This window comes from Ursus maritimus, unplaced genomic scaffold, assembly GCF_017311325.1.
Source record: "Ursus maritimus isolate PB19 unplaced genomic scaffold, ASM1731132v1 scaffold_10, whole genome shotgun sequence".
NCBI lineage: Eukaryota > Metazoa > Chordata > Mammalia > Carnivora > Ursidae > Ursus > Ursus maritimus.
In genome coordinates, this window is record NW_024423344.1 from 68,666,307 (window position 1) to 68,688,419 (window position 22,113).

At 39.6% G+C, this 22,113-nt stretch overlaps 1 protein-coding gene across 4 annotated transcripts in view; it reads left to right on the forward strand.

The window, feature by feature from the left end:
* PCCA (propionyl-CoA carboxylase subunit alpha) overlaps positions 1–22,113 on the forward strand; it is a 389,990-nt gene that overhangs the window by 49,836 nt on the left and 318,041 nt on the right. For all 4 annotated transcript variants that reach the window (XM_040624198.1, XM_040624204.1, XM_040624209.1 and 1 more), the window contains 2 exons: positions 16,104–16,217; positions 18,041–18,094. In XM_040624198.1, the coding sequence (XP_040480132.1) occupies positions 16,104–16,217; positions 18,041–18,094 (168 nt within the window). The remainder of the gene's footprint in view (positions 1–16,103; positions 16,218–18,040; positions 18,095–22,113) is intronic.

Sequence of the window (22,113 nt, forward strand, 5' to 3'; positions counted from 1 at the left end):
TATGAAGATGTTTAGGTAAGTCTGGAAGGTCACATGCAAAACTGTTGGTGATTGATTTTAGGGTGGAAATGGGAGTTGTTTAAGAGGGTGGGAAGCAATGGTTATCTTCATTGCTTAAAAGCTTTGTTTTAAAAATCGAAGTAGTAGGGGCACCTGAGTGGCTCAGTCGGTTAAGTGTCTGCCTTTGGCTCAGGTCATGATCCCAGGGTCTTGGGATCGAGCCCCACGTCAGGCTCCCTGCTGAGTGGGGAGCCTGTTTCTCCCTCTCCCCCCTGTTTGTGCTCTATCTCTCTCAAATAAATAAAAATTTTTAAAAAGATTTTATTTATTTGAGAGAGAGAGAGAGAGAGAGAGAGAGAGATAGCCAGAGAGAGCAGGAGCAGGGTGAAGGGCAGTGGGAGAGGGAGAAGCAGACTCCCCGCTCAGGGTCCTGAGATTGAGCCCTAGCCCTGGGCTCTGCACTCAGTGGGATTCTCTGTCTCTCCCTCTGCCCCGCCCCCACTTGCTTGCTCTCTCGCTCCTCTCTCTCTCAAAGAATTAAATCTTTAAAAAAAAAAATACCCTGATTATAGGGGTACCTAGGTGGCTCAGTCAGTTAAGCATCTGCCTTCAGCTCAGGTTGTGACCTCAGGGTCCTGGGATCAAGCCCTGTGTCGGTCGCGCAGGTCAGCGGGGAGTCTGCTTCTCCCTCTCCATCTACCCCTCTCTCTGCTCATGCACATGCACGCTCTCTCTCTCTCAAATAAATAAATAAAATCTTAAAAAAAATACCCTGATTACAAATTGAGGTTCTTTATTATTATTTTTTTAAAGATTTATTTAAGAGAGAGCTTTTGTGAGCAGGGTGAGAGGTAGAGGGAGAGGTAGAGAGAGAATCCCAGACTCCCTACTGAGTGCGGAGCCTGATACCGGACTCAATCTCATGACCCTGAGATCAGGACCTGAGCTGAAACTAGAAGTCCAACTCTCAATTGACCCAGCAACCCAGGTGCCCCAACAAATGGAGGTTATTATTATTTTTTTAAAAGATTTTATTTATTTATTTGACAGAGACAGCCAGCGAGGGAGGGAACACAAGCAGGGGGAGTGGGAGAGGAAGAAGCAGGCTCCCAGCGAGGAGCCGGATGCGGGGCTCGATCCCAGAACGTTGGGATCACGCCCTGAGCTGAAGGCAGATGCTTAACGACTGAGCCACCCAGGTGCCCCTGGAGGTTATTTCTTAATCCTATTCCTTGAATTTCACTCTGCCATTGTTTCAGAAATTTGTATTCCGAAATAGGATGTATGTGGACTTAAGTCTTCATCATCACAATCCTGAATGCATGCGTGATAGCTTTTGTTTAGCAACTGGGAAATGGTTACAAGCTAGAGCTGAGCCCACATTTTGTTATTGGTATTTTCTTGTCTCTTCTTTTTGTTTTCACTTTTTCCTCCCTTGCTACAGTTTTTCTTAGGTGGTACTATTTGTATTTTTTTTTTTTTTACTACATAACTAAGCTCTACAAATGCTTTTTTTCATAATTGCTTGTCAGCGATAGGCTAGAAATCGTGATTGAATCTCTATGGGTTTTTTTTGTTTTTAAGATTTTATTTTCAGGTAATCTCTACACCCAGTGGGGGCTGGAACCCACAAACCTGGAGATCAGGAGCTCCACACTCCACTGACTGAGCTGGCCAGGCACCCCTGTATAGTTTTTTTTTTAATTGTAAAATATACATAAAGTAAAATTTACTGCTTTATTAACTTTTAATTGTGTAATTCGGTGGAATAAAGTACATTTACAGTGTAGTGCCACCATCGCCACCATCCGTTTCCAGAACTTTGTGATCAAATCTCCACAGATTTTATAGGATCGCTTTCTAGGTTGTCTTTCTTTTTTCTTTCTTTTTTTTTTTTTTTTAAAGATTTTATTTATTTATTTGACAGAGATAGAGACAGCCAGCGAGAGAGGGAACACAAGCAGGGGAAGTGGGAGAGGAAGAAGCAGGCTCATAGCAGAGGAGCCTGATGTGGGGCTCGATCCCATAACGCCGGGATCACGCCCTGAGCCGAAGGCAGATGCTTAACCGCTGTGCCACCCAGGTGCCCCTAGGTTGTCTTTCTTTCGTCTTTAAGGCCATATATTTGGCTGCTGATAGTAGTTTTGTTCCCATCTTAGGGACTTCTAGTCAGGTTTGTAAGGTACACATGCTCACATCTGTTAGGTATTTCTCTGTGGTGGGATGATCTTTTTGAAAAGTTTTATCAGTCTGCAATCAGAAAGTTGTATTGACTACCTTGTGTGTGTACTGAGCTTTCCCAGTAGTTACAGAGAAAATGTCCTGCATTGCCAAACATTACAGTTAAGCCGCATGAAAGGCTAGTCTTTAGTTTTTCTTTCTTTCTTTGCATTTGCTCTTCAACTCGGGGATGCTAGGCTTCTATTTGTTTGTTGGTCCCCACAATGGCCAGAGATTTGATTTGTTAGATTCAGTAGCTACTTCTCTGACTCCCCACCTTAGTTGGTCAGTCTGAGGCATGCAGCACTGATGACTGTCCCTCCATTTGCATGGCTTTCTTCTCCCTAACCATCCTCTGGTCTCTCTGGGCTCTGTGCATTGGATGCCCTCCATCTGCTGCTGGAGCGCCCTTCTGAAGTGCCTTCTGTTACCAGAGTTCTCTTTGTCAGGTGAATTCTGACTTTTTATTAGCTGCAGTTATTAATCAAACATTTGTAGTATATGTCACTGTGCTATGTGCCAGAAGTTCCTTACATAGCAGAGCTCACAGCGTAGTGGATTAAAAAAGTGAATATGAACCTTACTGATTTTTATTTAATAGTGTTATTGAGGTACAAGTTGCTTATCATAAAGTTTACCCATTTGTATTATAATACATATATTCTGTATTATAGAATTATAGTAAATTTTCAGAGTTGTGCCACCCTCGCTGCTATCCAGTTCTAGAACATTGCCATTGCCCATGTGGATTCCTTGTGTCCATTTGTAGTCACTCCTTGTTCACCTCCATCTCTTTAGCCACTGATCTTTCTGTCTGTAGTTTTGCATTCTCTAGAAGCTTCAATTAAATGGAATTGTATAGTTGTTGGTTTTTTGTGTTTGGCTTCTTTTCACCTAACATAATGCTTTTGAGATTTATTTGTGTTGTTGCATTGATCAGTCCCCCCCTTTGGCTGAGTATTGTTCTGTTGTATGACTATAACACATCTTATTCATTTACCAGTTGGTGGGCATTTGGGTTGCTTCTAGTTTTTAATTACTATGAATAATGCTGTTATGAATAGGTGTGTACAGGTCTTTGTGTGAACATATGTTATCATTTCTCTTGCATATATACTTAGGATTGGAATTGCTGGGTCATTTGGTAACTATACTTAAACTTTTAGGTATTGCCAGACCCTTTTCTAAGGCAGCTGCACCATTTTACATTCCCACTAGTAGTGTATGAGGGTTCACATTTCTCCTCATTCACGCCTATGCTTATTAGTATTTGTCTTTTTTTTTTTTATTATAGTCATCCTAGTTGGTGGGAATTGGTATTGCATTGTGCTTAAGGGTGTCTTTTGAAGAGCAAAACCTTTAAATTCTGATGAACTCCAGTTTCTTAAATTTCTTCTTTTATGGATCAATCAGCAGGACACTGGCATCTATGGAGTCTATCACTTGAGCTTCCTTGCCCTGTGTTTCTGCTTGGCTGTTTGAAGATATCAAGCAGATCAGGCTGTTTATCCCACCTCCACTTCCCTGCTTGTCTCAGTTTTGGCAGTGCCCATATTGTTCGAGGGCTGGAGCAACTGTTGGGCCCGCATGTTCACTAGCTCTACTTATATACTTCCTGCTCCAAGCCCCTTTGGGACTAGGGTGGTTATGGCTTCCCACTCTTGCTAGTTCCTTGAACCTCACCATCCTCTGTTGGTTTTTCTAGTCCCCCTCACATGTTTGTGTTATTTTCAGGTAAACATGTTTGATCGTGTTACTTTATTTCTGGAGAATCCTGACTGACCCAGTTTGGACTGAAAAGCATTTCTGAGACAGGGGTTGGAAAATGATGGCCTGTGAGCTAAATGTGGCCCACCACATGGTTTTTATAAATAAAGATTTATTGAAACACAGCCATGCCCATTTGGTTTTGTATTGTGTATGGCTGCTTTTGTGCTACAAAAGCAGAGTTGAGGGGTTTGATGGAGTCTATGCTCTACAAAACCTAAACTATTTACTCTGTGGCCCTTCACAGAAAAAGTTTGCTGACCCTAGTTCTGTTGCATTTAAGGTAGGTCACAGAATCTCCAGGAGGGCCAGAAGACATGGACAACCCAGTCAGGTGAAACAAGTCTCTTAGAGAACAGACCCAGCTTCCACTACTGATCATTTTTGCCACTTTTGATGTTCTGGAATAGACCCAAAAGTTCCTCTAGAGCTGTCCTAGAAGAACTGACTCCTTTACTTCTGTGCCTGGCATGAGATGTAATTGGCCTGCAGTGGTAAAACCACTTTACATTACTCTCATTTCTTTGGGTGTGCCTGTTTGGTGGAACTGGGGTCACATATATGTACCTTAATTGCAAGGGAGTCTGGGAAATGTTCTTTTTTTTTTTTTTTTTTTTTTAAGATTTTATTTTTAAGTAATGTCTACACCCAATGTGAGGGCTCAAACTCACAACCTTGTGACCAAGAGTCGCGTGCTCCAGTGTGACTGAGCCAGCCAGTCACCCCTGGGAAATGTTCTCTTGCTTTTTGCCCTTGATAGTCGAGGGAAGCAAGGAATGTTGGAATGGTTATTTATTCAGTCTTCCTGCAGCATGGGAAGTTATCAACCACTGTCAATGCTTTTTGTTTTTAATATCTCTTGTTATGAAGTTTATTCTTATTTTCTTCTGCTCATAAACACAAGGAAAAAACCCCCTAAAATTGTTATATGTTAGGGAAGTAACCCATGTCCTAGAAGATGGCAAGGATGACATCTGCAATGCTGTCAGTGCCCAAAGTAGACAACAGTCCATCCGAGCAACGGTGGGAGTGTCCATGTGGTAACATTGGTCGTCGGCTCACAAGTTCCTCAGGGGGATGTGATCCTTCTGTGGAGTGGCGACAAATGAAGTGGGTTGTGTCACAGCTAAGGAGCACAGGCCTGTCAAGAACTCTGTTTTACTCTAATCTTTACTGTGAGATTTTACTGTCCTTGCAGGCTAACAAGTTAGCTCTCTCAGTTTCATGGTGCTGATAGAAGATAAAAGGTGGGGGCGCCTGGGTGGCACAGTGGTTAAGCGTCTGCCTTCGGCTCAGGGCGTGATCCCGGCGTTCTGGGATCGAGCCCCACATCAGGCTCCTCCGCTATGAGCCTGCTTCTTCCTCTCCCACTCCCCCTGCTTGTGTTCCCTCTCTCGCTGGCTGTCTCTATCTCTGTCAAATAAATAAATAAAAAATCTTAAAAAAAAAAAAAAAAAAGATAAAAGGTGGCTGGGTCAGACATGAAGGACTGTTTTCTCCTCACAGCCATGGCAGTGGTCAGAGTATCTGCATTTTTTTCTGGTTCCCCAAGTCCCAATTCAAAGACAAAGAGAAGGTGATATGAAGAGGGTCAGATGATACCTGCACATGAAATGGTTTGTGTTTAGCCTTCTTCTCACATAGTGAATCTTTTATAATGGACTATTAGCATCTCAGCGCTTTGCCCCAGAGTCAGACACTGTCCTTCTCTTTTAGGGCTGTTGGCTGTTCAAACACTTGTGCAAATATACTTTGAGACAATAGGCAGTTGGTGCCTTTCTTGTATGATGTGCAGAAATATGAAATACTCAGGGAACGTTTTTGCCAGCTAGGGTCAAGGATTCAGCACGTTTTTGTAGCAAGCAGTAAACAAACTATTGCCCCTCCATCAGGAAGCAAGTAGTTCTAGAATAGTCACACTATGGGTGCTTGTTTTACTTAGTTGCCTAGCTTATGTGACTAGCTGCAGAAACTGCTGAGGATCAAGGGGTGGTTTAGACTTTGCCATTTGGAGCACTCGGCAAGGATGTTTGGGGTGGTCAGATCCCATTGTGTACCGTACAAAAAGTATGTAACTACCAGTTATTTCTGTCTTTGACTGTGAGAAACTCTAAGATTGACCTGGCCATATTCTAATGAAATCACTGCATGCAGTTCACTAATCTGGTTCTTCTCACTAAGAAGAATTGAGTTGGTGCTTATAGCAGTGATTATATTTGAGATATTATTACAAGTAATAGTTATTGATATTACAAAATACAGTGGTTTTAGGGGCACCTGGGTGGCTCAGTCGGTTAAGCATCTGACTCTTGATCTCAGCTCAGGTCTTGATCTCAGAGTTGTGAGTTCAAGCCCTGCTTTGGGTTCCACGCTGGGTACAGAGCTTACTCAAAACAACAACAACAACAACAACAGCAACAACAAAATACAGTGGTTTAAATAGGGTGACTTTCAAGTGTTCTCTCACATAACATCTAATAATTTTAGGTAGGAATGCCAGTGTATTTCCCAGGATGTCCAGGGGCTTTGGTTATTGCTTTGCCTTCCCCTAGGGCATGGATGGACAAACTTCACCTATAAAGACTCAGAGTAAATATTTTAGGTGGCTGTCCCAACTACTCAACTTTGCAGTTACAACATAAAAGATGCCATAGATAGTAAGTAACTGGATAGGTATAGCTGTGCTCCCATAAAGCATTTTCTTTTTTTTAAACAAAAGCAGGCATTGGGCTATATTGGGCCCTCACTGTCATTGGCTGTCCCTTGCCCTAGGAAGTTGCTTTAGTTTGCATTGTTGAACTTGGTTAATCTGTGTTCCAGATTAAGGGAAAGAACATGGCCAAAATTCAGAAAATATGCTCATGTTTAAGTTGTGGAGAATTTGCACGTTGTACATTGCCCTTTCTGATCCTGGTGACTCAGACTCTCTTAGTCTGATAAATCTTGTCTTTACCTGGGCAGTCATGTGCCATGGGAGCAGGGAAATGAAGGTTTTTGGGCAAAGTAGTGGTCTGCCACAGTGGTATGATATCTGTAATTTATCTTAAACTCCTTCAGAACAGAGAGGCATAGACCCCTGTGTTCATTTAAACTACATTGTCGGTCTGTTCAGTTCCTCTTATCAACACTCCAGGAATGGCTTTTTTTTTTTTCTTTAAAGATTTTATTAGAGAGAGAGAAAGTGCACACAAGCAAGGAGAGGGGCAGAGGGAGAGGGAGAAGCAGACTCCTGCTAAGCAGGGAGCCTGGCATAGAGCTCAATCCCAGGACCCTGGGATCATGACCTGAGCGGAAGGCAGACGCTTAACTAACTGAGCCACCCAGACACCCCTCCAGGGATAGCTTTTAAAAGCATTTACAACTTTCTGTATCTCAGTTAATACTGAGTTTTTAAGTAAATGGGTTTTCATTGGAGACATAGCCGTTTAATATTTAGCAGTATGGATATTAGAAATGGATCCTTATTAGTAGAATTAGTACCACTGAAGATATTTGGATTGGCTGAAATATTTCCGAGACCTTTCACCCTTGAATGGACATGATACGGGAATTTAGTAAGGCATTTACCTCTGGGGTGGTGCCTTGTACTTGAATTCCTTATTTTTGGTATCCCACCATCAGAGAGGAGGGTTTCTGATTGTCTTATAGCAACTATAAAAATAAAATCTTGCCTTTGGAGTTTTATTACGCCTCCCCTGGTGACCCTTTTATGCAAGTTGGTGATTTGACAAGAATTGGGATTTTATGCAGCATGTGAAACAAGGCTGTATGCCTTTTTTTTTTTTTTTAAGATTTATCTATTTTATTAGAACACATGAACAGGGAGAGGGGCAATAGGAGAGGAAGAGAATCCTCAAGCGGACTCCCCACTGAGTGCTTGATGCCAGGACCCTGAGATCATCACCTGAGCCCAAACCAAGTGTCAGATGCCCAACTGACTGAGCCACTGAGGTGCCCTGTGCTGTATACTGTCTTTTTTTTTTTTTTTTAAAGTCTTGGTTTCTTCTTTTTTTTTTTCTTTTTAAGATTTTATTTATTTGAGAGAGCGAGAGAGAGAGCACGAGCATTGGGGAGGGGCAGAGGGAGAGGGAGAAGCAGACTCACTACTGAGCAGGGAGCCTGCCATGGGGCTGGATCCCAGGATTCTGGGACCATGACCCAAGCCAAAGGTAGACACTTAACCCACTGAGCCACCCAGGCACCCCTGCTGTAAGCTGTCTTGCTGAGAAATGCTCATTTCATAAATGTGTGTGTGGTGGACTTTGGAATGAGAGTTGCTTTTATTATAAACTTTTTAGCAAGATTCTTACCCAGCTTTTCCTGTTCAGCTTTTTGGTGTCCACCATCATCTCCAAAAGAACTTAAGAGTTGCATTTGACCGAAGTGGCCTAAATTTGTTCATTGTTTTCAAATTTTGTAGTAAGAACATTCAGGATGAGATCTAGCCTAACAGTGTACAGTACATTATTGTTGACTGTATTTAAACAATGTTGTATAGCGGCTCTCCAATGCTTATTCATCTGATGTATAATTGGAACTATGCCTGTTGGTAACTCCCCATTTCTTGCTCCCCTCGCCCCTGGTAACCACCATTCCAGTCTTTGATCTTAGGAATTTGACTAGTATAGATACCTCCTGTAAGTGGAAACCTAAGTATTTTGTCTGTCTGTCTTATTTCATTTAGCATAATGTCCTCAAGTTCATCTATGTTGTCACATATTGCAAAATTCCTTTTTTTAAAGAGACCAAATAGTATTCAACTGTAAGCATATATACCACACTTTGTTTATCTACTTAGGTGTCAATGAACATTTAGATTGTTTCCAAACACATGTTAACTATTGTGGATAGTGCTGCACTGAGCCTGGGAGTGCTAATAGCTCTTTGAGATACTGATTTCTTTTCTTTTTTTTTTTTTAAGTAAACTCTACCCCTGGCTTGGGGCTCAAACTCACAACCCCAAGATCATAAGTCACATGTTCCACCGACTGAGCCAGTGAGGCACCCCATGGTATTTCTTTCTTTAATTTTTTGAGGAATTTGTAGTGTTTGACATAGAGGCTGTGCCATTTTGTTGGCATTAAGTTCTTTCACAACAAGAATTTTGAAATTTATACCTGGCGGTCCTACTAGATTTCTCTTGTTAGTTTGCTTCCCCATGCTCCCAGTGACCATTTCCAGCCCTTTTTATAATCTTCTTATACCACCAATAACCCCTCTTTTGGTGATCTTGTCTCTTGATTTACACAAAAAATAGCAACTGCCAAAAGCCAGAGCCTTTAATTTCTGTCAACAGATCTATAAAGCTACCTGTATGTATGCCCATTCTTGGCATCTTCCCATCATTAAGAAGGAAAGGCACATTCTTGATCGTATCTCTGCTGCTTTCTCTGCAGTGGTGGGTTGAGAATGTCTTTGGAGAAGCCCTTCCAGGCAGCACAGCAACCGTGGAATGGGTGGGAGCTTTGGGAGCTTGTCTTGAACTGTGTAACAAGCTCTGTCTGTCCTTCTGTGTGTCCTGTTTGTCTTTCCTGTCTGATTTTCCTTCATCTTTTTTCTTTTTTAAAGATTTTATTCATTTACTTAGAGCACATAGGAAGAGGGAGAAGCAGACTCCCTGCTGAGCGGAGACACCTCCCTCCCTGATTCGGGGCTTGATCCCAGGACCCCAAAGATCCTGACCTGAGCTGAAGGCAGACGCTTAACCACCTGAGCTACCCAGGCACCCTCTCTTTCATCTTTTTTCTTTTTAAATTCTGGCTTATATTTTGTGTGTGTGTGTGTGTGTGGGGGGGGGTGACCTCTATCCCTTTCCCTGTCTTCTGCTTCCCTCTATCTCCCAGCTCTGCCACTTGATTGTCAAAGTGAATTATTTCATCTCCCAGGTGTTTTTAAGCTCCTTACTTTCCAGAGAGTCCTTCTCAAGGGCATTTGTTCAGGTTTTTCCTAAACTAAAAAAACCCTCCACTTCAAACCTTTCCTCAGCAATTACTCTGTCTCTCTCAACCTTTGCAACCAATCATAACCATAACCACCCCACCCTTTGATACTTACCTCTGCCCCCCCTTCCCCATTCCACAATCCATTTCACTGTGGTCTTGGTACACTGACATTGCTTTTGCTAAGGTTTTGCTTCATACTTTGTGTCTCCTCTCCCCTACTCCATCCTTTGGATTGCTCCCTGACACCAGGTGTCAGTGGGATGAGAATATTGTTCAAGTCATTCTGCTTTTCATTCTCTTTTTGTTTACCGTATTCTCAGAAATGCATCCCTGCCAAATAAAGACTCAGTAAACCCTTTGGTTCCATAATTGGTTCTGGGACAGTTCCTTTTACTGATAGGAAAACAGGATTAAAAAAAAAATTCTTTATTTAAATTCAATTTAGTTAACATGTAGTATATTATTAATCTCAGGGGTAGGGGCACCTGGGTGGCTTAAGCATCTTGCCTTTGGCTCAGGTCATGATCCCGAGGTCCTGGGATCGAGCCTTGGGTTGGGCTCCCTGCTCAGTGGGGAGCCTGCTTTTCTCTCTCCCCCTGTCCCTCCCCTGCTTGTGGCCTTTCTCTCTCTCTCTCTCTCAAATAAATAAATAAAATCTTTAAAAAAAATTTCAGGGGTAGAATTTAATGATCCATCAGTTACATATAACACTCAGTGCTCAATACATCAAATTCCCTCCTTAATGTCTATCACCCAATTATCCCTTCCCCCTACTCTCTCCCCTCCAGCAACCCTCAGTTTGTTTCTTAGAGTTTAGCATCTCTTATGGTTTGCCTCCCTCTCTGTTTTCATCTTATTTTTCCTTCCCTTTCCCTATGTTCAGCTGTGAACATTTGTCTTTTTTGACTGACTTATTTTGCTTAGCATAACACCCTCTAGTTCTATCCATATCCTTGCAAATAGCAAGATTTCATTCTTTTTTTTGATGGCTGAGTAATATTCCAGTGTGTGTGTGTGTGTGTGTGTGTGTGTGTGTGTGTGTGTATGGACATCTGGGCTCTTTCCATAGCTTGGCTTTTGAGGACATTGCTGCTATAAACATTGGGGTGTGTGTGCCCCTTTGAATCACTATATATGTATTCTTTGGATAAATACCCAGTAGTGCAATTGCTGGGTCATAGGGTAGCTCTATTTTTAAGTTTTTGAGGAATCTCTGTACTGGGAAAAGAGGATTTTAGAAAATAGATTGAGAGTTTCGCAACTAGAAAAAACCTGTTCTTTTTTCCTTGTAACTTTTAATTTGTGGTTTTACCATTTTGAAAATTATGTAAGTTACAACAGAAGAAAAATAGTAAAGTGACTAATTCTGCCATCCAAAAATCATGAATAAATGTGTCAGTGCCACACATGTAGTTTTACAAGGTGGAATCAAAGCAAATATAGTATTTACTGATTTTGAAAAAAAAATTTTTTTTGAAGATTTTATTTATTTGACAGAGAGTGAGTGAGTGCATAAGCACGGGGAGAGGGAGAAGCAGGCTCCCCATTGAGCAGAGAGCCTGACCCAGGGCTTGATCCCAGGACCCCAGGATCATGACCTGAGCCTAATGCAGATGCTTAACTGACTGACCAACCCAGGTGCCCCTGAAAAATCATTCTTTGTTTTTCTAGGAATGAATTGCCTTTCTAGAAGGATATGTTAGAATGCTAGTCTGTTGACATTTGTGTGAATCTCTTTATGTACATTGTATAGAATAGAGAAAAAAGTTATTTTTTTCCTCCTCTTAGAAATAAGATTTTATCCGATTTTTAAAAAAATGATTTTTCCGGGGATGCCTGGCTGGTTCAGTCTGTGGAGTGTGTGACTCTTGGTTTCGGGGTTGTGAGTTCAAGCCCTGCGTTGGGTGTAGAGATTAGTTTAAAAAAAGTAAAATCTGAAAAAAAATGATTTTTCCCCTGGGTTTTCAAATTAAGATTGATGCAGTTGGCATTCTTTTCTTTACGTTTTCAGTCTTTAAGGGTGACTTTTGCTTGTTGATAAAGAATCTGGTGGATACTGAAGTCTGGGCAGATTGTATGAGGCATTGGTCTTCTAGGGAAAGGAGCACGTCTAGTCTACATTTTCTCATCCTGGCAGTGTCTCACCTTGTGTTGGGTTTGCATTGGATGATATCCCAGGGAAAACTCAAGTATTCATGGACACGGTAAAGAGTGCCCACCTGACTACAAATCTTCCTGAGTGATAGATTTAAAAAAAAAAACCCTCCCAGCATGAGGAAACCTCTTCAAAGCTGCTTATCTTCCCTATTGTTTTCAATCTGTATTAGTTGAGAAGGTATTGAAAAGCTTTCACTCAGATCTGGTCTAGTGTACTTTTTAACACTAAGATGAAATGTTTTTGACCAAACAGAGTATCTTTTTAAAGCATATCTGAGGCATCTAATGGGCTAATATGAAATTTTCCATTAACTCAGTTTTAAAAATTCAGGCACAATTTTTTTTTTTTAAAGATTTTATTTATTTATTCGACAGGATAGAGACAGCCAGCTAGAGAGGGAACACAAGCAGGGGGAGTGGGAGAGGAAGAAGCAGGCTCATAGCGGAGGAGCCTGATGTGGGGCTCGATCCCATAACGCCGGGATCACGCCCTGAGCCAAAGGCAGAGCCAAAGGCAGACGCTTAACTGCTGTGCCACCCAGGCGCCCCTCAGGCACAATTTTTAACCTGTCTATATCCAAGTGCTTAAAGACATTTGAAAAAAAGTTAATGAGGAAGATGATTTTTTTTTCAGTTCTGTAAGTTGAGAAACACTTTGTTTTGTTAGAATATTATTTGGAAAATAAAAGGTTGGCTCAAGTAATTTTTTTCTATTTAAATAATAAAACTTAAAATATAAAACTCAATGCTTGAGGAGGAAATTAATAATCTTTAAAAACCTATTGGAAAGTTTCTGAAGACTACTTCATACTTAAAATCTTTTTTCTTGGGGCGCCTGGGTGGCACAGTCATTAAGCTTCTGCCTTCAGCTCAGGGCATGATCCCGGCGTTCTGGGATCGAGCCCCACATCAGGCTCCTCCACTGGGAGCCTGCTTCTTCCTCTCCCACTCTCCCTGCTTGTGTTCTCTCTCGCGCTGCTGTCTCTCTGTCAAATAAATAAATAAATAAAATCTTAAAAAAAAATAAAATCTCTTTTCTTTTTGAAACTTGTAACCAGCAATATCCTAGATAATTGATTAGTTCAGTTTAAACTTCTCTGATTGTTACATATTATTGAAGTATATAAAAAGGAATTTACATTTTTCAAGATGTTGAAATTCTTGAAACATAAATCCATGTAGTCAGTGTAGGCAGTGACAGGTCACTCTTCAGAAGAGCACCTACCCGGCTTGAATACAGTTGGTTTTCTATTAGTAACCCAGTGAAATCGCCTCAGACGTTTAGTACAATAACGACAACAAAATTGAAATTTGAGTTTCAAAAGTTTAAAAAATTTTTCTTTCCTGATTGACTCATAAGTATCCCCTTGGTAACTAAGGTAGCAAAGGATTCCAGTTTTTTCTTTCAAATGGCTTTGCCCAGGAATGTTGCTAGTACTGACCCTGGGCTTCACTGTGGGTTTGTTGAGATGCTGGTATAGGCTTCTACCTTTGAAGAAAGGTTTGTTTCTGAGAAATAAAAGAAACCAATCAACCATTTAGAAACAGCATGTTTTGTCTTTTCTTTGTAAAGCTGGTAAGCAGTTTTGACCCGCTTTTGACATTAATTTATTTGAGTGTTTATTTGAACAGAATTGATCATCTGCTAAAATATGTTAGGCACTGAGCTAGATTCTCAGTATGTTTACAGTTTGTAATAACAGGAAACATGTCTATTAAGATGTTAGTTATAAAACAAAAGGATGTGAAATTATATATGCATTATGGTTACAAAATATATTTAGAAAAAAAGACTAGAAGTAAGTCAAAATACTGTTTAGATTCTCTTTTACTTTTTGATGCATGTTTGTTATAAAAATTTTGGACATACAAATATACACATGTATGTGTGTATGTGTCTTTTAATTTCTTCCCATACAACCTTCAGTTCCCATATGTATTGCTAAGATTGGAGAATTTTTAATTTGTGCTAGACTTTCACCTCAAAGGCAATGTCTTAGGGGTGCCTGGGTGGCTCAGTTGGTTAAGTGTCTGCCTTTGGCTCAGGTCATGATCCCAGGATCCTAGGATTGAGCCCTGCATTGGACTCCCTGCTCAGCAAGGAGCCTGCTTCTCCCTCTCCCTCTGCTGCTTCCCCTGCTTGTGCTCTCTTGCTTGCTGTCTGTCAAATAAATAAATAAAATCTTAAAAAAAAAATAAGACGATGGCTTAACAATGAAAGTTATTAAATAAACTGCCATCCATGTGTATCTATGAGTTAATAAGCTTTTAGCACATAGCATTGTGGTGGGAGTGATTAAAAAAAAAAAGGATTTAAGACATAACCTCTATCTTGCAGGACCTTCTAATCTGGTGGAGGAGAGTGTCTTAATTATAATAGACATAGTCTTTAAAGCAGTCAGAATAACATTGCTAGGCAGGGTGCAATTAAATGCCAAAATTTGCACTAAGTACCATCAGAATTCAGATTAAAGGAGATTCATCTGGGAAAGACCCAGTGGTAGAAGTGAAAATTTAAGTGTGTCTGTAATAGTAGGTACCTGGAGGAGGATAAAATACACAGAATAAATGTGGATTTAACTTTAGTTTATCCCCACTTGGCTAATGCATTCTTTTTTTAAGGATTGCTCACTGTTTAGTTTCTTCCTTGTAGGAAAAAAACCACAGCCACAATTACAACAATAAAGTTGCTAGTCATAGGAACTGAACTGGACAGAGCACAGTAGAGGAGAAGCTTTCTGGTCTGAGGGGAGAAGAACTTGAGGTTGGGGGGGTGGAAAGCAAGGCAAAAATAACCACAAGGAGAACCTTGCTTTGACCATGGGAATATTTAGGATCCCTTTGCGAGCCTGGATGCTTTTTCTTGCAGGGGATGTTATTAAAGATATTGCAGAGTGTATATATTTGAGTATTTTCTATTAAAATATTGATGTGTAAATCTCTTGGGCACATTGTAATTTTTTACTTATTGAATTGATAAAGATAACTCTGAACTTTCTAAAAGATGACTGAATTGGTTTTATTTTTTGTAGGTTTTATTTTTCATTTAAAACAATATGCTTCTTAAAAATTCATGGCTGAAGAATAGAACTTAGCAGTATTCAACAATATTTTCCATATTAGACGTCATAAATGTCCAGGTAGATGTAGGTGCTCTTGTTTTTATGTCTGCCTTGTAAAGTTTAAACGGATTGGAGGTTCCTTAAACTGGAAAACTGTTAGGGAAAGCCATTTCAAAGATATATGAATCCCGTTTTAATTTTAAAAGAATAGTTTCTTTTAGAAATAAATAAGTTACTCTTTTCAGTAGTGCATGCCTCACCTCAAGCAAAAATAGGTTTAACACATTGTACAGTGAGTAGTCTTAAAAATGGAGCATATATTTCTAAGTTTTGAGTAGGCTTAGAATTAATGCACGTATCAGCTCTTCTACAAGTAAAGGTAAAAATGGATGAAGATCAAATGTGAGAGTATTTGAATGAGTGTCAAGATTTTCTGGCTCGTTGATATTGAGCTCTTTAGTTCTGGACTTTAATTTGTGCCTGGTGCTGACCTGATGCTGTGCAGGGACACTCACTGCATCCCTTCATTCAGTTCTCTAATTATCCCCACGTCCTGCGGAGCTTGCTTAGAACTGGGCATGAGTGCTTGTTAGGAAAATATTGGACTACTCTGGCTACATGTAACAGGGTAGTTTTTGATACAAGATGTATATGTAGATGAACTGAATAGGGGGCCAACGTTGTTTGCAGGGGTTTTATTTAATCAAATTGGTAGGGAATATTGTGTACGTTATCTGGCTAGACAATGATTAGGCTTGTAATAAATGAAAGTCATGGTTAATATAGTTCCTGAGCTGGTATGTTACACTGTTCCTTTTTTACTGCACTTTCAAAAAGAGATCCATCTACCTAAAGGATAAGGGAAACAATCACATTTGCATTTTATGTATATTCACAAATGATGAGAGGTCTTTTTGCTGGGAGCATCTGTTAATGCAGAGATTTGTCTCTTCAGGTTCATGTGAAAATGGCGGATGAGGCTGTCTGTGTTGGCCCAGCTCCCACCAGTAAAAGCTACCTCAACATGGATGCCATCATGGAAGCCATTAAGAAAACCAGGGCCCAAGCTGTGAGTCTGAATGAATCTATCTACTGCAGCTGTTTCATATATAGTGAGCAGAAAGCTAGAGTTTGTATTTAGGAAAAAAAAAAAAAAATAAGAAAGAATGATTGAAAATGCTGTTGCCGTTAGTTCATGTCACATGAGTTAAATGTGGCCGAATTCGCTACTGGAAATCAAAGGCTTTGTAGCATCTGGCAGTGTTGGTCGCTGATCCTGCAGGTGGCTGTTGGATTCAGCTTTCACACCAGGGAGCAGTTTCAGTTCATTTCCAAATTTGTTAGGGGAAAAAAAGAAAAGAAAAGAAATCCCAATTAGTTTTGAGTATTAACTCTTTCAGTGCAATGAGAACATTAAAAAAAAATTGTGTTATGAATAGGATCCAAAAGATTCTTGTTTAAATTGTTTTAATCATTTAAAAATTACATATACCTGGTTATACTTTCAGAAATAAAAACTATGCAATTGGTAATTATTTTAGTTTGATAATGTCAGTAGAATACACTTAACTTACATGGAGAAATCAGTAATTCTTCCTGTCTCCAGTTCTGTTTGAATGGGGTGGAACCAGGGAAAAAACTGGTTTCTGACATCAGGAATTGTGTTCTATTGGTGCTGTGTGTGTTTTAGATCAGAGAACTAATTATATATAATGTTGCAAACTATGCAGAGTTATCTCTGAAATTGGATGGAAACAGCCAACACCAGCAATTAGCCTGGAGTGCTTCAATTAGTGTTCACATGTCTTGTGAAAGAAATGTCTTAGTAAGATACATGGTTAAGTAAATAACTGAATTCATGAACCCATATTATAGATGTTTACAGTTTATTATCAGAGTTAATGAAGGTAAAACTCTTAACCCTTTAACGATGGCTTGTCAGAATACAATCTTCCGTTAAATGTTTCTATAAAATGCGATTGGTGGAGTGAAACTCTTCTCCTGTGATGAACTCGTTGTTTAAATTCTGTACCAGGTTCATAAAGCTTAGTTCAGCATTTAAAAATCTCAGATGTGTGACTACTTCTAGATTATGATATTGGCTTCTTGAAAAATTTGGCTTTCCTTATAGAATTGTTTTCCTGGAAATATGTTCAGTCTTGACTGATAATAGAGCAACTAAATTTGGCCAGTGTGATAGGCCGGGACGATAGAACTTAAATCATAGCAACATGGCTTGTGAGAGAGGATAGCATAAAGTGGTTGTGAATGGCTAAGTGGGCCAAGGAGGCAAAGAAGAGTAGATGTTAGCAGGAAAAAAATTCAGTGTATAAAGAAAAAGTAAAACCAGACTTTGACTTTAATTAGTTTTGACAAACCTGCTCGTTGGGTGGCTGAGTGTATTTGTGTTGTCAGGAATAAAATACGTCAGTTGGCTTAGCCAGGTTTTTGGAAAGCAGCATTTCCCGGGACTGTAAAGAAAGGGGAATTAGGCGTTTTTCATCTGTCTCACAAATGATTTCTTTTAACCTTGTTCTTTGACCCACCAGCCATTAGAAAATTCTCCATGCTTGTGGCCAAAATTAGCCTCAGAAAAAGTAGGGAGAGTTCAGGTTGCGTTGAAAGATAGAAATAGGTGGACAGGCAGATTTGTAGGTCAGTGTTCCTGATTACGGTTAGGACAAAGGTAGTGTGCTGCAAGTGAGTATTACGTAGGCAGTGCTTGGAATTTGGGTCTGTACTCAGGAATGTGTGTTGGAACTCTGAGTACACAGGAGAAGTAACCTGACTCCAGCCCCTTGAAACACAAACACATTAGTGCACTCTTTCTGTTGCTTAGAAAGGTTTTGTGATATGATAAAATTGAAAGTGCTTTTTGTTTTCATTTCTAAGGTACATCCAGGTTATGGATTCCTTTCAGAAAACAAAGAATTTGCCAAATGTCTGGTAAGTTTGTAATGAACCAGAATCTGCTAACTTATATTTCAGAAAGCAGTATAATTGTGTTACTTTTATAAATGTGGGTAGTGATGAATTACAGATTTTTAAAAAAAGATTTTATTTATTTATTTGAGAGAGAGCAGAGAGAGAGAGAAGGGGGGGGTAGGGGAAGAGGGAGAAGCAGACTCCCTGCTCAGCAGGGAGCCTGACAAGATGCTGATCCCAGGACCCTGGGATCATGACCTGAGCTGAAGACGGTGCTTAACCCAGTGAGCCGCCGAGGCACCCCTGAATTATAGAATTTTAATTGACCTGTCAATTCTTTGAAAATTATTTGTGAAAAGTGAAGAGTTTTTATTCTGTAACTGAGGCCAAGTTTGTTATATATTGTATGGACTTTTTAAAAATTCAGCTCTTGGGTACCTGGGTGGCTCTGTCGGTTAAGCATCTGCCTTCTGCTCAGGTCATGATCCCAGGGTCCTGGGATTGAGTCCTGCATTGGGCTCCCTACTCAGCAGGGGCCTGCTTCTCCCTCTCCCACTCTCCTTGCTTGTGCTCTCTCTCTCTGTCAAATAAATAAATAAAATCTTAAAAAAAAATTCAGCTCTTCAGATTTGTAGCTAACTATGTCAAGGAGTCCAGTGATTTATTATTACATAAGAGCGTATTGTGGCATTTAAGATCACATCTTACTGCCTTCTCTGTTTTGGGAAGAGTTTATGATCTGAGTCTCTTTCAGATATTACCACCTTGATTGGGTGAATTGAACTGATTTCCCAGGTGTATTTATAACTACATTCAAGATGGTACTGAAACCTTAGTTTTCAGGTGCTAAAATAGGATTTTGAATGTTTCGAGAAGCTGATTACATCAGTTATCCCAGGTGGTATCTTAATTTATTATTCTAATATGTTATGCTTTGTTTCTGTGAAATGCTTGTGTTTCGTTCTTTCAGAGAGGATTCAAAATTATTTATGAATGTAATTTTCTGGATGACATTTTCACTTAAAATCCATAAATTTAATTTGGACAATTTTTAAGAACCAAGAATTCTAGTTTAGAACCAATTGAAAGATTAAAAACTAAGGCGTAAAGATTGATAGAGAAATTGTGATGTAAGGTGACACAGATGGCTAACGGTAACAAGTGTCTGGAGAGGGCAGATTAGGGAGAGCAGCCAGAGGTCTGCATTTACCAGGCTGTGTGTAGTATAACCACATTTTCTCATTTGTATTCTTTTTCGTTATCTTCTTGTTTGAAATTTTGGCTGAGTTCTGTCATTATGTCAGAAAGTGATTTGAATATAACACATACGAATGTGCCTGCACAATATAATGTACTAAATTTAAGTTGTGTGGATGAGGCGGCTCTAAACCATGGCCCATGGGCCGAATGCAGCCTGCTGCCTGTTGATGTAAGTTAAATTTTATTGGCACAAAGTCAAGCTCATTCACTTATATGTATTTGTCTGTGGCTGCTTTTGATCTATGACAGCAGAATTGTGTAGCTATAGCAGAGACCAAATAACCCGCAAAGCCTAAAATATTTACTGTATGGCCCTTTGTAGTAAAAATTTGCCAATTCCTGGTATAGATGAATATCTGAATCTCCAAGAAGTTAAATGACATGGCCATCATGTTCATTCATGCATTCATTAATCATTAATAAAATGGTTGTTTGGTATCTATGTTTAAGGTATGTGAGAAGGATATAAAAATTAATCAGATGTGTGTCTTGATCATGAGGGGCTCACAGTCAAGTCAGATAATTCAAGTATACAAATGTCTTCAATTCAGGGAAGAAAATACAAAGAAGTTCACATTCTCCTTAAATGAAGATTATTTCCCTCAGGGGTTTCATGTTAGAAGAGTGTAGAATATACAAAGGACTGCCTTCTTTTCTCATGAATTTTCTTTCTGATCTCCTCTCCTCCATTTCCCTTTCTCAGAGCTATGCCTTAGCCAAGCCGGAACACCGTGCTGTTCTCAAACATGGCTGGTTCTTTCGTGTTACATCCTTTTTGTGACTCTTTGCTCATGGGGCACACTTGTCCTCTCCCACATTTCCAATAATTGCGTCTCCTGAAAGGCACAGTTCACATGTTACTTCTACCAGGGTAGTTTCCATATCCCTCTGGTGAGAAGTAATGTCTTTCCTCTGTTTTCTAGACGTGGATTTTTTTTTTTTTTTTTTTTTTTTAAGAAATCTCATTTCCAGTGTAGTGGTAGATGGATTACCATGTTGATAGATTACCATGTTGATGGATAGATTACTATGTTGATGATGATTACCGTCATAATTATTACCATGTTGATGGTGACTTAGCAAGGAAAAAATGGATTTTTTTTTTAAAGTTGGATACTGTGGAGTTCCCTTTATTGTAATACTATATCCTATGTTTGAGATTTAATCAAACATGGAGATTTTTTTCCATTTATTTTTAGTTCCTTTTTTTTAAAAAAAAGTTTATTTATTTTAGACAAAGAGAGGGAGAGAGGGTGGGGAGGGGCAAAAAGAGAGGGAGAGACTCCCTTAAGCAGACTCCTCAATGAGTGTGAGCCCGAAATGGGGCTCGATCTCACGACCCTGAGATCACGACTTGGGCCGAAACCGAGAGTTGGCTGCTTAACCAATGGACTGTGCCACCCAGGTGCCCCTGTCCTGTTTGTTTTAATTGCTATTTAAAGACCCGCATATTTATTTTGTTTGTAGAAAAACTAGTTGTGCTTTATGTAATACGTTGTTGTTTTTAGTTAACAACTATGAATAATTTGATTTTTTTTTCCCCTGAAGTTTTGCTATATATTTGTATTAGAAAGTATACAGTAGGGGCACCTGGGTGGCTCATTCAGTTAAGCATCCGCCTTCAGCTCAGGTCATGATCCCAGGGTCCTGGGATGGAGCCCCACATCGGGCTCCCTGTGCACTGGGCAGCCTGCTTCTCCCTCTCCTCCCTGCTCTTGTGCTCTCTCTCTCTCTCTCTGTCTCTCTCTCAAATAAGTAAATAAAAATTGTTAAAAAAAAAAGGTATACAATAAATCAAATATAAAAGCATAATAAACTTTATAAGTTTTCTTTACAAGACTGATTCTTTTTTTGTTTGTTTTTGGTTTTTTTTGTTGTTGTTTTAAATAACAGCCTTCACTTGGTGCTCTGTGTGGGAGTGTATTTGTGGGTGCCAGTGACAGCTGTTCTTTATACTTAATTTACATGCAGTGGGATCAGATTACACAGAACCTGTACCGTACCTGATTTAAACAACATCGTACCTTATTTTTGCTTAAATCACGGGAGAGACAAAGCTACAAGAAACCCTCATGAAGAAATTTCAGTAATTTTCAATAATTTTAATGTGTTGAGCCAACAGATTTTATTTCCAGACTGTTTTTCATTCTGTAATTCCTCTCTGGGCTCCTTGTATAGGAGTAATAGGAGGCTATGAGGACTGTTAGAATGAAGAAATTCTTTTAGTTTATGAATGAGCTTTGGATAGTAAAACTACCTGTTCCTGGAAAGAGGAGGTATTGGTTTGAAGAGATTTCGTAGTGTTCCTGGTTACTTTTGTAGCATATATATATATATTTATATGCGCTACACACACACGCACACACACATTTTCCTAGTATTTCATGTTTTAGTGATGCACAGCATTATAAGTTATAGTAATTAGCTTTATGAGAAATTTGTCATATTAAATAACTTGTGTTTCATGTTTAGGTACCCATGTATTTAAAAGATACGCGTGTATATGCATATAGATGGTGAGTTCTATCCACAGTGCTTAGATTTGAGGGTACAGAGAACTATAGCAAGCATGTTAGGTTTGATGATTTTATTCTTTTATTTCCTTTCATTGGACACTTTTAAACAGGGTAAGGAATGTAACAGTAACGAGGTGTAATTTTTCTATCCATTGGATTAACCAAAAATTAAAAAAAATAGCTGTAACATCCAGTGTAGGCAAGTATACAGGAAAGTTGTCTCGTTCTTGGGAGTGTAAATTATTTTAGGGTTTTTTTTGGGGG